The following is a 16,552-nucleotide window of genomic DNA, read 5'->3' on the forward strand; positions in this document are numbered from 1 at the left end:
GAGAAAATTCCATTGAAAAATGAATAAAGTCAATAAGATAATAGAAGGGGTTACACTCTGAAATGGGAGGAATAATTTCATAACAATAATAGCACAAAGGAATGTCAGTATGGTTGGAAGAAATACTTAACGATTTAATTTAATTAACGAAAATAATTAGGAAAATGTAGGGATAAGAGTTCAAACTTTTTAATAACCACCATTCCCAACCAATTCCCATAATTAAAACTAGCTTTAAATTTAAATTCAATAAAAGAAAAGAAAACAAAGACCATATAAAGTATAAAATTATTTTTTGCTTACAACATATCTATATATATATTTGGTACACCATTTATTTTTTTACTAACAATAAATTTACTTTTAAAATGAATAGACAACAAAACAACACGGTTATGTTGACCTTAAAATAAACAATGAATTTTTAATGATAATTTCAAAAACTGTGAAATTTTATTAATGCTGATATTGGTTTTAATCCTTTTTTCTACAAATGCATATATTTTTTTATTTTCTGTTAATTAACCAAGTTTTTGCAATCCACAGTAAATATATGACAATACTGAATAGTATTGTACCCTATTAAAACAGTGATATTTCCCATTGTGATCTAGTTTGTCATTCTTGTCATTCTTGAGAACTAATTCAATGGATATTGGCTAATATGGCACATTTTGGGGTTTTAAAAATGTGTTTTGTTTTTTTTAAATTTAATACATTTTGAAGATTCAAGTCAAGCTGTGGTTTATGCAATTTATGTTCTTTTAAAGTATTCTGTCATTTAACAATCTATAAACTACATTTCAGACATTAAAATTAATATCACATTCTAATATGACATCCTTATTACGCTTTGTAAACAAAGCCGTGTTCTAATGAGCACAAAATATGTTTGACACATGCGCACAAACTTTCTGTTTGTATTTACTTTATTTCCATTGTTATCCTTTAAAATATATACATTTAAGCAGCTATCAAAAACTCTTATTATATATTTTTATGAAACAACATATATTTACCCTGCTCGTAGTTTTTTAACTTATCAAATATGAACTGCAATGCACAGACTCATTGAGGAGGAAACGGGAACAGCCAAACATTTTTACGGTAATTTCGCACGCTTCGACCTATAAAAATACTGTATTTGTCCTATTAGAATCGAAATAATTCCTTCATGTCATGCTCTATGCTCATTTTAACATGGGTAGGCATTATATTTGACTACATTTTACACCTCTCTAATGCTCAGTGTAAAATATTGACAAATATAATGCCTACCCATGTTAAAATAAGCATAGAGCATGACATGAAGGAATTATTTCTTAATTTAAATTATATGAATTTCACATCAGATACATTCATCAATATGCTCAATATCTAAGTTACAAACAATCAATATACATCTATAATTCTTTTAAATATGATTAGGACTGTTCCATTCAAACATACATAGTACCCAGGGAAAGCACTTTCAATATGTGATAACCAGCCATTTAGACTTTCACTTACATTTTCACTTAACCTTACCCCCCACCTCTCCCAATCTTTGTTTTTTAAAGTGCTTTCCTTTGTCACTTGTATGTTCAAATGGAACACCCGAACATGCATTTTGAACTTTTTTAGTTTGATATCCTATAACTGTTAGTCATGGAATACCATTTGATTTTTCAATATTAAGATCTGCATATATTACTCTTAGTAGTATCTAATATGTAAGATGACTAATTGGCTAAACCTGAGAAGCTGCCTAACAATGTAAAGAACTTTCAAAATTTATTTGTATTCATTAAATAATAATTACATTAGATGTATGTTTCATTATAATACGTTATTCTGATTGGCTAACTGCACATCACATGCTATTACTGAAACAATTGTATTAGACAATAACATTTATCATTCATGATGACACGAGGTCCAACAATAAAGTGCACAGGTAAATTAAATGAAAACTTGATAAAAATCGTGTTTTCATGATTCTAGCTAAAAAAATGTAATTATAAGTATTGAATGCTTCTTTTTGTAACTTTATAGGGTTGTAAAAGCGTTGACCGTGCACACATTTTTAGTATGAAGCGCTTCCGCGCTTCATACAAAATGTACTTCGGTCAACGCTTTTACACCCCAATAAATTTACAAAAAGCAGCATTCAATTCTTAAATGACATACACTGATTTCTCACACACAAAGAACCAGAATTTTTTTATTATGATTTCACACTTCTTTCATAACATTTAAGGAATGACAGCAATATTTTTTCTGTCTATGAAGAAATAACATAAAAAATTTAGTGCACACTGAATAATGCGCGTAGTGGGTTATTTAACAGTGTGCACCACATTTTTTATGTTATTTCGAATAGACAGAAAAAATATTACAGTCATTTCTTATAATTTAATTCTAAATTCCATTTAAACCGTAGAAAACCATGAAAAAACATTGATGACGTCACGGTCACATGTCTATGGCCTGATAACAAAATAAAGTCAGCCAATCAGAAGACGCGTTACATCCAAAATTAAATTATTAATATATAAACCAAATATTGATTCATCAGAAAACATCATGGTACAATGCAGAAATATATATATAGAGTGGTCAAGAGTAAGTTTTACCATTTCCACATGTGAAAGTTGCATTTCAATCATATTCTTATGTCTAAATAAAAAAAAATGACAATTGCACCAATAAGGAGGCTGGTTCATGCTTAGAGCTGTTTCAAAATTACATTGGGGGAGAGCAGGCACTTTTTTAAGACCATGACCACACATACAATAAAGTTCATTTTACGTACAATTCTTACAGAATTCTTAAGAAAATGCAACCATCCATTTTAGATAAATTTGAGTCCTCCCATTCCCCCTTCCGATAAATTTGGAAACAACCCTTATTTAAGGTAGCATGTTTACCAGATATTTGGTGTTTCTTTTAAATAGCCGAGAATTAATTTTTTATGATGGTGAAATCATTTTAATTCATATCCTCTCTTTTCTACCCTCAATCCTTGTAATTCCATTTAAAACAACTTTCTAAAACCACCAAATCCAGATGATGAACCACACCTTTTTTTACAAGTGTACACATGTTTTTTAAAAGTATGTATAACTTTTGACAACAGCATTGTAATGTTTGAAAACAGAGTTATAATTTCACATTAACATAAGTAACAATACCATACATTAAATAATTGGTTTCATAATTATTATACTGACACACAATGCAACATATCTTAAAAATCTATAAATATAGAAACAAAATCTACCCATAATCATACACATTTTTTTACGAGAAACAAAACCCATTCAAACAAAATGTTACTACAACATAAATTTACAGTAAATTGCATATTAACTCAACTTTTAAGCATAATACTTTAACACAAAATACAGGGTTACTGCAAATATAACAAAATAAATGTGCCAAGGAATATATCATATTGCATAAATTTGCTTCTTTAATATTTTGCACTATCCCTTTTAAAATTAAGTACCAAATTTTTCAAGTATCTAAAAGACATTAAGAAACACATTTTGATCCAATATAATTGGTAATTCCCATTTTCCTTTTAATGTTTTTTTTTATGATTTGTATCATTTGAAATTTTTAATAAAAGAAACTATCAATATTTCATTAGGTACATAATCCATTGCAGTGTGATTTTCAAACATGGTCACACACATCGAAGCAGATCTCCAAAATGCTTTTTGTTTCTCTTATTTTGCAACCCTTTTCTTATCGTTCGTATTATAAGTTGCAATGATCCTCTTAAAACCCTACCATATATTGAATTAAAATGAAACTATGGAACTATCCTTTCAGTGCGCAACATTTTTTATCAATTACGAAATACTCTGGCTTCTAGGTATTGTTAAAAAGAAATGACAGGTATTATTGTTGAATTTTGTATCATCATTCAAATAAGTAATTTTCTAGAAATTTTTGGTAAAATATATTAAGAAAACATATTTAACAATGATTTATTAATATATTTGGTTCACAGTTTTGTATTTCTGATTATCCTTTTCCTAACAGGGAATGTTCTTCTCATTTGTCTCTCAAATTTGTTACATTCATTTTTCTAGATGAAAATAAATACTTTTCTGTTCAGTACCCCAAAAAGATTTTTTTTTAACTACTCAAAATAACATCAACCCAGTAAAAAACATTTCATCATTCAGTTCATTTCCTTTTTTTCCAACTGTACACAAAGTCTTGTTTCCCATCTTGGACAAACAACCACACTGACATGCCCTTCATTTTAAACTGGTACCCTTAAATTCTAACTAAAACACTTGATATCTGACATCAATCATGCCTGCTAATGGATTTTCACAGAACACAGTTCACTACGATGAATCATAAATATAATTAGAATAGAGAAAAGGAGTAGTAACTGGATAGAACAATACAATCCACATGAACAGTCCAAGAATAAAACTAGCAATAAGTTTGTGTTTAACAGGCTGTGGATGTCCCATCACTTCACCAAACGATGGAAATCCCATGTGATTACAGAAAGCGTGGGCTATCACAGGTGCTATCAAGTGACCTGAAAAAAATACCATAGATATTAAACACATGTGATTACAGAAAGCGTGGGCTATCACAGGTGCTATCAAGTGACCTGAAATAAAAAATACTATAGATATTTAACATTAAAGCAATTTGTGTGGGCTATTACAGGTGCTATCAAGTGACCTGAAAAAATAATTAGATATTAAACATGAAACCAATTAGCATGGGCTATCACAGGTGCTATCAAGTGACCTGAAATAAATACCATTGATATTAAACATGAAACCAATTAGCATGGGCTATCACAGGTGCTATCAAGTGACCTGAAATAAATACCATTGATATTAAACATGAAACCAATTAGCATGGGCTATCACAGGTGCTATCAAGTGACCTGAAATAAATACCATTGATATTAAACATGAAACCAATTAGCATGGGCTATCACAGGTGCTATCAAGTGACCTGAAATAAATACCATTGATATTAAACATAAAAGCAATTTGTGTGGGCTATCACAGGTGCTATCAAGTGACCTGAAAAAAATACCATTGATATTAAACATAAAAGCAATTAACGTGGGCTATCAAAGGTGCTATCAAGTGACCTGAAATAAAAACCATGGATATTAAACATAAAAGCAATTAGCATGGCCTATCACCACAGGTGCTATCAAGTGATCTGAAATAATTACCATAGATATTAAACATAAAAGCAATTAAGTTTGTCCTAAAATAAATACATGTATTAGATAGAAGTAAAGTAATATCAAGTGGTCTGTACTTAGAAAATAAAAAGCATGGAAGTTTTAATATGTATGACTCTCGAAGTCCCTGCTGCATCCAAGTTTGTACAACTTCTCTAATACTAAATGAGGATACCTGTTTTGATCTGTGTCACTTCTCTTTTTTACAGATCAAATGAATTAATATGGTTCTCTACTCTTTAAATATGCATATTGTAGATTGTTTCTTCATGCTTAATTGTTAGTGTTAAGGAGGCTCGAGGGTATAAAAATTTCAGAAAAAAATTAAACATTTGTTTTTCATTACAAATTTTATTTATTACCTTTTGTAGTTGTTACTTTATCATATGGTACAAAAACATTCAAAAGAATTAATTCGTGTTGGCCCCAGATGACTTTTAAAATGTAAACATCATTGAAAAAGTTCCAAATTATCTCCCTTTGGTGGAAAAATGCCATTTTTTGGCTTTAAAATTGAAATATCTCTTTTAACTCATCAGTGACCTATATTTTTTAATATAATTTCGATACATGCTGTACTTAAACTAAATTATTGTAAAATTTGAGCGATTTCTGTAATAAATTTCTTTTTTTATGTCGATATTCCCTTTATTTCTCCTATTAGTTCAACAGAAAAAAAACACTTTTACAAAGATGTATGCTTCTTTCGAAGGCAGATTGTGAGCGCAAATGAACGCTGACCCCATTTTTTTATTTTATTTTTCTATTAACTATAAGATAAAGTTCATTTACAGAAAAATATAGAGAAATCCTATATAAATGATTTAGACCCGCGAACCCCCTTAAATGTCACTTTCAGCACTCCTGGGTCTTACATAGAGGCCTATTTGTATTGGTAAAGGAGTTCATTGTGAGAGGGAAACAAGCAATCTGAGTGAATTTGAAGGGATTCAAGTGCACCTAACAGAAATCATGGTAACACAAGTCTTGTTCAAACTCACCACCTCAGAGACCAGAAAAAGATTATGTTTTCCCATCTATTATTTTCTGTCAGAAGTTTTATTCTACATATTTGTTTTCATAATTACACAAAAGTTATTGAGGCTTTTTCAATTATAAATTTAAGAACATTCAGAACTCTTGTATTTATTGATATTTAATATCGGTGATACAACACTATTTTATCTTACCTGTTCGTAGGAATAAGAATGCTGAATAAATACCAAATAATGTTGTATATGTTAACTGGAATACTGAAAAATATAATTTTAAATTATTGCAGTGGATAACCATTTTCAATAAAACACCTAGTGCAAATTTGTTTAAACTTTGAATGCTGTTATTTTGATAGAAATGGCTTATTTAACACTTTAACAGTACTTATTATTTGAAACAAACATGATTTTAATACAAAATGGTTAAAAAGAAGGTATTAATATAATAATATTTACTCATAAATATATGTATTACATATTATTGTATAGCAATATAATATTTCCCACAAAAAGTAACTAAATGTTAGCGTGCAATAAATTCCAATATTGCACTAGTGCAATATATCTTCAAAATTCATGACGTCATCAACGACAAAATCTTAGTTTAAACCAATTTTTACTTTCAAATATTATATTGCTATACAATAAAAGGGTTATTGCATGAATGTTGGGAAATATTGTCCCTCGTAGAACATAATTGCACTCGCAAGCTCGTGCAAAAAAAAAAGTCGTGCAATATAACATTCTACTCGGGACAATATTCCCCAATATTCATGCAATAACCCTATATTATTCACATTTTACTCTTATACGTTGTCCATAAAAGGTTATCCTTGTTTTAAAAATTCCAATAGGGAACATACTTTACATTATTGTAGTATTAAACCATATTTTAAGATGTATAATAAGAAACATCTTAAAAATTGGTTCAATGCTACAATTACATAAAAGGTTAATTGAAATAAGACATATGTATACTTACATGACTGTTTACAAGCTGTTTTAACATCTAGTCCACCTGTTGTCACTTTCTCTATCATGTGATGAACATGTGCTGAAATTATAATAATCCTTAACAATGAGTACAAAGAACTTGGTCATAGTATTTCAACTGCATTTTAATTCTATTTCAAGTCTTGTGTAACAGATTTGTTTATTTTTAGCATTAAGTTTCATAATAAACTTGGAATTCAATTGCAGTGGACCAATTAAATGTTTCCAGAAATAAGAAGCATAATATGTGCCACTAGCAGAGCAGGAATTGTTACCCTTCAGAGTACACCGAGTTCAAATCTGTACTTTGTGTTGTGTTTTTTTAACTGTTGACTTTATTTTTAGGTCAACATTTGGTGTCTTTCTTATATCTGGTGACTGAATTCTAAACCTTCTTTTATTCTATCATGTTGATACCAAATTATAATCTGAATACTTATACTGTGGGTCTCATTGGGGTCTAAGCGTGACGCGGGATTGCCGATTTTTTGTAAGCGTGACACGTGAAAGTCAAATTATTGTGTCGGGAAAACGGGAAAAGAGGTCTAGCGGGACCCGGGAAATAACAAAAAAATGAGAATTGCTTACGTACATAGTGTAAGCGGGATACGGGAATCTGACAAAACAGTAAGCGGAATCCGGGATCAGAACCCCCCAATGAGACCCCCTATACTCTGACCTTAGTTTTGTTACTAAATTGGTTCTGTTATTTTTATTACAAGTCAGTGTCTGTCATTACTAAGGAAAATAAATTAACTTAATTTTTGTTTGTTTGGAATAAATCTTAAGTATACATACCAACTCCAAAGAACAGTGGACAGAGAAACACAGATAATCCTTGACCAAAACAGGGAACCAGTAATGGCAGCATACAGGCTCTAAATATAAATTCTTCTGAAAATGGAGCCTGTAATTTAAACATATTGATGTTTTGAAAGCAAAAACATTTTGAGCAGTTTATGGCACCAAATAAATACTGTGTCTTTGCAATCTATACATTTATATACTTGATCAAAAAAACACAGTGAAACAAGCTTTAAAGGTCGTCTTTCTTATGCAAAAAAAATCAAATGTATTTTGTACCTAATATCAAAGGTCAACTCTCTTATAATTTCATTTTATTAAACCAAACTTTGTCAAGTTTTTCTATGTTGTGTTGTTTGGGTGCTATCTTGTTGAAACATACCCTGGTTCTCTTTTTTTTTAAATTGTACTTACAACTATATGGTTTCGTAACCAGACTAGATTTGTGGCACTCTGTGTCCAATACTTTGGCTCTGTTGAAAAAAAAAGAAATATATTTGTCACAATTATTTTTCAGTATTTATTATTCATCGTTTGGTTCTATTTTATTATTTTTTGTGAATTTCAAGGTAAAAGATTTTTAACAAATAAATGTGTTAAAAGAAATACACATTTCCATTAATTAAGATTAAAATAAAAATAATAATTTCAAATGCCATAAATAGCATAATTGTGTTCAGTCATTTAATCATTTTCATTAATTGAAAGTTTAAAAGCTGATACACATTTCCATTAATTAAGATTAAAATAAAAATAATAATTTCAAATGTCATAAATAGCATCATTGTGTTACAGTCATTTAATCATTTTCATTAATTAAAAGTTTAAAAGCTGATTCCTTTCAGCTTAGAGGATTTTTTGGGGTGTTTTTTTTAAGGGGTGGGGGTATACGTACTTGTCAGGAAATTTTGTAATCCAGTATTATCTATCCAAATTATGGTAAATATATATTTATTCTTACCTAAGTACAAACCGAATACACCATCCATGTAATGTAAGGTTAATGGTCCTGTGAATAAAACCTAAAAAGAGAAAAAAATATAGAAAACTAAAATTTTATTACTGTTATTATTTTTATCACATACCCTCAAACACACTCCATTTTCAAAAGATAAAATATACAAAGTGGTATATGTATTGTCTATTCAATATACTATTCACGTAAAAATCCATATCACACGTCATTTAGAAATAGCAAGTATACTAGTATTTTTCTTGAAAAATATTCACAATTGAAATAACACTGTATTCATTACCATAGTAAGACCAAGTGGAATCAACAATGCTGGAAAAAATCCTCTGAATCTTATACCCATCCATTCTAACAAGGTCTGCAAAAAATCAGTAAAATATGGAACATATATCATAGGAACAAATTTTCAAAAATCAAAATAATTTCCCTGAAACATCATTGCAAGTATATATACATGATATATAACATACCTAAATATGAAATGGTACAACTAGCATTCATTAAGACTTATTGATTATAACATGCCTGGGCAATTATTTCATGATAAGAATTTCAATATACATTTTGTACATGATATATTATAATGATTAATACACTGTGACACATATTGTAGTGGTTTGGAAAGAGATGGAAGTTTTAGTCATAATAGGAGGCCTCCACCATATGTTTATTATGTAATTAACTCTGTAACTAGGGATTCATTTGCGAGTTGTCTCCCTTAGGAGGGACATAAATTGTCATTGATAATGAAGAGCTAGAAGAAAAGGCAAATTTATCAGTGCCTTAAGCTTGTGTGTGTTGACTAAGTTTTTCATAGCTTTTATACCTTACTGTTAAGCATAGGTTTTTGCTTATTATTGAAGGCTGTATGGGATCTACATTATTTGGACTCTGGTGGACAGTTGTCTCATTGGCAATCTTCCCATATCTTGTTAATTGTGTTGTAGGTCAAGATGTAGCTTAAATATTTGTTATCTTCTTTTTCTTAAAATGTATATCTTTCTAGCATCAGAAATGGTTGACTGACTAGATATACATCATACAAGTTTTGCAGTATTGTATGGTGTTTGATAAGTTACCTCCCCTTTACTGGATTCTGTACCAAAACAACATAATAGTAGTGGAACTATGACAGATATGACAGCAACACTCATAAACCTTCTTTTAATAACATCAGGATGGTCTCTGAAAAAAAAGATACAAACAATAAATCAGTAACTAAAATAGGAACAACTTTTGTACATGATCTTTCAGGAGTGCATTAGGTGGCCATGTGGATACTGGAACAGACAATATAATTGAGACAGGGACTTTCTATTCTAAAAGGACTGGTCACTTATAACTATGTCTATACAAATTGTCAGACCAAACTGTGCGGTCGCTGGTGTCACATGACTTTATAACAAATCATTTGTGTTCTTCATAACTCTATGTTCAAGTTTAATGAAGTAACATTTTTATGAAATTTAATACATTTTGTCATTGCAAAATGCTGTTTTTGAAAACATTCCTCAGTTTTTTTAAATATAGATCTTTGAACTTTGAGGCAATGTGTTAGTGAATTTCGAGTGGCTGCCATCTTGTTTGATATGTAACCCCTTTTGCATGACTGGAGTGTTCTTTAAAACAATATGTCTCAGTTTAATAATTTAACATTCTTTTAAAATCTTATATTTTTTGCCATGGTAGATGGATATAAATAAGATTTTATATTATAGGGTTATTGCATGAATATTGGGGAATATTGTCCCGAGTAGAATTTTATATTGCACGAGCTTGGGAGTGCAATATATGTTCTACGAGGGACAATATTCCCCAATATTCATGCAATAACCCTTTTATTGTATAGCAACAGAATATTTGAAAGTAAAAATTTGTTTAAACTAAAAAAAATTGTTGATGACGTCATGAATTTTGAAGATTTATTGCACTAGTGCAATATTGGAATTTATTGCATGCTAACTTTTAGTTACTTTCTGTGGGAAATATTATATTGCTATGCAATAGTTTCATATATGACACTGTATTAAATTAACATATACTTTGAAATACGCAAATAACTTCTAGCTTCGTATATCATGTATATATATATATATATCCAAGTTTATTGTTTGGGTGTAGCTTAACACGAGCGGCTTGGTAATATTAAGTTAAATCAATAGAGACAAGTCCAGTTTGTATAGAAAGTCCCTGGCTGAGACAACTCCTCATAAATATGATATATTCTGTTGCATTTGAAACAGATGAAATAAACAAGAATAACAATCATATGATTCACAATAAAGATGATGACGGATGGCTGTTTTAACATACAGTGCCAAATTAAATGGTTACTAGGGGTTGCAAACATGCATATCATCTTGTAATCATCTTTTTCTCCACCGGGACTTGAGCACAGGACCTCTGAGTTACAAACATGACAAAGGAGTGCATATATAGACTGAGCTATAGAACTTTTTCCTTAGCTCAACCATGTATGGCGGACTTAGTATCTACTTCATTTTCTAAGGGAAGCAATCCTGTCACTCAATCAACAAATAAATTATGTTGGAAGTAAAACATGAAACATGATCTCTTTACACATGTTACATGTTTAATAGGGCTCTTCACGGTTAGTTCGGCCATATTGGATAGGGGGCAGATTTTCATAATAGAGGTAAAAATGGTGTGAAAAATACGGGAAAACATCATTAAAACAGAGCTGTTGCTTGGAAACACACATAGGATTTCCCACACTTTCATACCATTTCCACCTCCTTCCAAAAAATCTGCCCCCTATCCAATATGGCCGAACTAACCGTGAAGAGCCCTATTAAACTTCCTAGATTTAGATTGTGTTTTTGCATTAAATAGATAACCTTGTGTATGCATCAATCAATTTGCATGGGTTGACACTTCGAACCAAAATAATAGCAATGAAATTTCGAACAGAAATCTAGGTAGTAAAAATAAACAAAAATGTTATGACGTCTCTGTATTTTTTTTTATTTTTTTTTGGAGTGAATTTGACTTTGTGTTTGAAACTGCATGTTGAAGCTTAAGGATCCCAAGCTTTTATAAGTTTCATTAATGTATTACCTTGTTTTATTTCCAACACTTGCCCAAACATATAAGCTCCCTACATATATCAGGGCAAACAATAGACACAAAAGAACTGCCTGCCAAGAGGCAAGCGAAAATACAACCAGCGCCATGAATCATTCTTCCTTCAACGACGTGAGTGAAATAAAGGGGAATAACTTAGGTGCGTTCGATTTACTATCTTTAGACATCTACTACACGATAATCGGATAATTGAAAACATTATCTACCTTCCAAACGATCATCTCGTAAATGTTTAGAGTTGTTCTCCACAATTATAGTATAACAGATCAACCCTATACATTTTTAAGTGACACAAGTTTAATTTATAAAATGTAAATTCGTTCAGAAATGGAAATTCAAATTTCAGAAAAAAATGAATTCTTTTGTTATCAATTTGTTTTATTTTTTTTTATTAGCCGAATTAATGCCAATTCCAACCAGTGACTTTTCCTTTTTAATTATAGTATAGACTGTCCCTGTCCTAATAAATAAGATCCCACCGGTTCGGCGAAATAATTGAAACCCGTTGACGTATTTTATTTTCGAAATAGCAATAACTGAAAAAGATTGGTGTTGAATAACGTTTTAATAAAACTCATGCAGAAAAGAGGAACTATATCAAAACAATACATCCATGTATATGTTACAGGGAATTTGTGAAATCAGGCATTTTGTAAAAAGTCACTGAAATTTCAGGGAATTTGTAAAATCACTGATCTGCTTAGTGATTATATAAAATCCCTGAATAATTAAGATCTTTTTTACAGATTCACTGATTAAATTTAGGGAATTTGTAAAATGAATTCAATCATTTTTATTTAGAATTTCTGTGAAAAAAGCCTACAACAGTAACACTCAATAAGTTTGAGGTTAATCTAGCCTTTATTTTAATATTAAGTGAGCAGTTTTCATGCACTATATACAACTGACATACTGTAGAACAATGGCTCGGGCATAGATGTCTTTAAACCAAGAGCAAACATACACACAAAAAGTTACTTCTTATAATTGAGGTAAAATTAAAGTAAAACATATGAAAACGGGAGAAATTTGATGAAATTTTGGAACATGTTGTCAATGAACAGAAAGAAGACAAAACAAGCGCTTATCACTACCTTGTTTGAAAGAAAATCTGTTTATTATAGTTTTTCTGTAATTACAGTAAATACTGTAAAACATAAAACCAATTTAATCAATTTTTAAAAATTAAATATAAAAACGGAACAGTAGGTTGATTGCTGTCATAAGAGAAGAAAAACACATATGTTAGGTATAATAAATTGAATGGATTAGAGACTGTGATCCAGTGGCAAATAGTTCATGCATATCAGAGCAGGATCATCTTGTTGCTATATACATTGATATATTAAAAGCAAATTAGTGTCGTATTACTAATTTGTTGCCTACAATCTAATAATAAAGAAAGACAACATAAAATATAAGTAAGAATACTTTGTTTTGTACTTGCATATTTATAAATAGGTTATAACCAAGCAAAAATTAAAAAAAAAATATATGTGGCTTTTTATTGCCTTTTAATCATTAAAACACTCGTTCTAGCTTATTGTGTTGATTAAACAAATATATTTCAAAATCATTAGTGATCATTAGTCTATTTTAATATTAAGAAAAACACATTTCTAATAGCTAGTTGAACTTAATTGTAATCAGGGATTTTACAAAATCCCTAGCTCTATTTTCAGTGATTTTGTAAAATCCCTAACAATTTCAGGGATTTTACAAAACCATTGAAACTGTTAGTGATTTTACAAAATCACTGATTAGTCCAGTGATTTTACAAAATCCCTGATTTTACAAATTCCCTGTAACATATATATGTAAAAAACGAATGTCTGTGATCAGGGATAACATTTGTTAATTGTTAAGCACTAACAAAAGCCAAGAGCAATTCCCTGTCAAAGTTAGGTTATGTGAAATATTTCTTTAAATAAACATTAACCTAAGTTATTATAACTGCATTTCATTTTTTTTTCAGTCAACAAGGATTTATGTCATAAGTATTATACTTATTATACTATATGTTCTGTATGTATGCACTGTTCCAAGTCAGTAGCCTGTAATTCAGCGTTTGTCGTTTGTTGATGTGGCGTTCATTTTTTGTACATAAATAAGGCAGTTTTCTCGTTTGGATTGTTTAACATTTGTCATTTCGAAGCCTTTAAGTTTCATAGCTGACTATGCGATCTCAGACATACTTATAAATATGATTATTTTCTGTGACTGTATCTTGCATTAATTTGTAGTATCCTTTACTATAGATAATTGAGCTGATCTGTAACAATAACATCTCCATGCCTTATATATCATGTACTGTAGTACGACGCTAGATAAAACAGGCTGACGTGGAGTAACACTCGGCCACCGAAAGCTTCATTTTTATGAAGCCCAGGTGGTCGTGTGGTCTAGCGGGACGGCTACAGTGCAGGCGATTCGGTGTCACGATATCTCAGTAGCATGGGTTCGAATCCCGGCGAGGAAAGAACAAAAAAATTGCGAAAGAAAATTTACAGATTTAACATTGTTGGGTTGATGTTTAGACGAGTTGTATTTACATAATGTACACATCCATGTATCACCATCATTGCTGGTGATCCGATGGATAAATCTGTTGTAGAGTTGACTCAGACGTACTTATAAATATGATTATTTTCTGTGACTGTATCTTGCATTGATTTGTAGGATCCTTCACTATAGATAATTGAGCTGATCTGTAACAATAACATCTCCATGCCTTATATATCATGTACTGTAGTACGACGCTAGATTAAAACTGACGATGAAAGATAACACACGGCCACCGAAAGCTTTATTATTGTGACCAAAAGACAAAAAAAAAAGTGAAAAAGTTTATTTTAACAAAAACGCATTTGACTAACAGGCCGAACAACTAATGTTCTTTAACCCTGCTGACTGCCATTGGCAATTGCCAAATTAAATGATCACAAGATGTAACAAAATGGATCTTAAACGAATTTTATTCTAAACAGAAAAACAATAAACTTGCAGCAAAGATGTTATACTTCAAACATGAGATGCAATTTTTTTTTGCATGTACACCAGATCCGAATTTCGACAATAAATGTCTCTTCAGTGATGTTAGGGATCGAAACGGTATTTGGAAAGCCATATAATTCATCTCAATGTAGGATAGACTCTTGAATTTAAAGAGTCAAAGTTGGATGAACGGATCATATAAACTGGAGGGAAAATATGATACAAGCCCAAGCAAAAAAATATAAACAAGTCTAAATAGAAAACTACGTTCAACCCTATCATTGCGTTGGATAAAACCCGCAATTTTTATATGTGTGGATGTAAAACAAATTTCGTTGTAGAAGGGTCTAAATACAGCACAAACAACATTTTCCAAAAGATCAAAAAAGTGAAAAGGTTTATTTTAACAAAACGCATTTGACTAACAGGTCGAACAACTGATTTTCTTTAACCCTGCTGACTGCCATTGGCGATTGCAAATAATATATATATATATATTATCTTATTTATTTATTTTTCTTTAGATGTGACATGATTGCCAACTGAGAGAACTACCCATCAAAGACTTAAGGACAAGAGCTTACAGAAGAACCTTCCAAAACATAACATATAATTATAAACTATATTAGAACACACCCGTGATATCGCGGGTCCGTGACTGAATTAAAGTATATAAAGGCTATGCGCAAGCCTTATCTTAGTATTAGTACTGTCATCTGATAAAGTCATGCCGATTATAAGATACACAATTTTCTCTGCTTTCAAATCTTTCTGTTTGAACCCGTCGAACTGGAACTTATCAATTATTGGTAATATTAAATATTTGGAAAACAAAAGGTCCTGGAATGGAGTATTTTTTTAATCAACAGCATTGTCCTATATTAGTTATAAATAAAGTTGAATTCTTTGATTCGCTGTTTTACGTCATGCCCACTAACAAATTGAAACTCATTTTTAGTCCAGATTTTTAGTATTCGTATTGTTATCTTAGAAAGTCTTACGGATTAAAATACTACAATAGGTAACAATTTGACAATTTAGTAGTGTCAACCCTGTGATTATGACCCGTTTATATAGCATATTAATCCTGAATACACCGTTTGGTGGTGCGCCTGTCAGATGCGGAACGTACAGATAAGGTAATAGGTAACAGGTGATTATACTATTGGTATCGGTATCGGACTCGACCCGGAACTTCCTAATTATTGGCGATATTAATTACGTGGAAAACAAAAGGGCCTGGAGTGGTGTAATTTTTAATCTACACCTTTGTACTATATTAGTTGTATATAAAGTTGAATTCTTTGATTCGTCGTTTTTACGTGATGACGGCTGACAAATTGGACCTCGTAATTTTAGTATTATAGATAATGTAAGAGTTGTCTCTCTTTATATAGATACAAGTGAGAGGTTTAGCGCTATAAAACTAGGTTCAATCCACCATTTTCTACATTTGAAAATGTCTGT

At 30.6% G+C, this 16,552-nt stretch overlaps 1 protein-coding gene across 1 annotated transcript; it reads right to left on the reverse strand.

Moving 5' to 3' along the window:
- Positions 1-3,124: 3,124 nt before the first annotated feature.
- On the reverse strand, positions 3,125-12,203 carry LOC139516344 (CAAX prenyl protease 2-like). Its single transcript, XM_071306397.1, has 9 exons — positions 12,065-12,203; positions 10,066-10,171; positions 9,270-9,344; positions 8,975-9,035; positions 8,428-8,486; positions 8,008-8,116; positions 7,199-7,270; positions 6,412-6,474; positions 3,125-4,549 (listed from the first exon to the last, which is right to left on the reverse strand). Exons 1-9 carry the CDS (start codon positions 12,178-12,180, stop codon positions 4,347-4,349), a joined length of 864 nt encoding a protein of 287 aa, XP_071162498.1. The 5' UTR covers positions 12,181-12,203; the 3' UTR covers positions 3,125-4,346.
- Positions 12,204-16,552: the final 4,349 nt, after the last annotated feature.

The sequence above is a fragment of the Mytilus edulis genome, chromosome 3 (genome assembly GCF_963676685.1).
Source record: "Mytilus edulis chromosome 3, xbMytEdul2.2, whole genome shotgun sequence".
Classification (NCBI taxonomy): domain Eukaryota; kingdom Metazoa; phylum Mollusca; class Bivalvia; order Mytilida; family Mytilidae; genus Mytilus; species Mytilus edulis.

Bases quoted from the DNA above. Each gene is read 5' to 3' on its own strand.
- LOC139516344 (XM_071306397.1), bottom strand. From the start codon at position 12,180: ATGGCGCTGGTTGTATTTTCGCTTGCCTCTTGGCAGGCAGTTCTTTTG. The intron at 9,036-9,269 runs GTAATGAATACA...TTCTCTTTTTAG, and splicing joins TTCCACTTGGTCTTACTATG to GTTTTATTCACAGGACCATT. The intron at 8,117-8,427 runs GTAAGTACAATT...TTTAAATTACAG, and splicing joins GGTTACGAAACCATATAGTT to GCTCCATTTTCAGAAGAATT.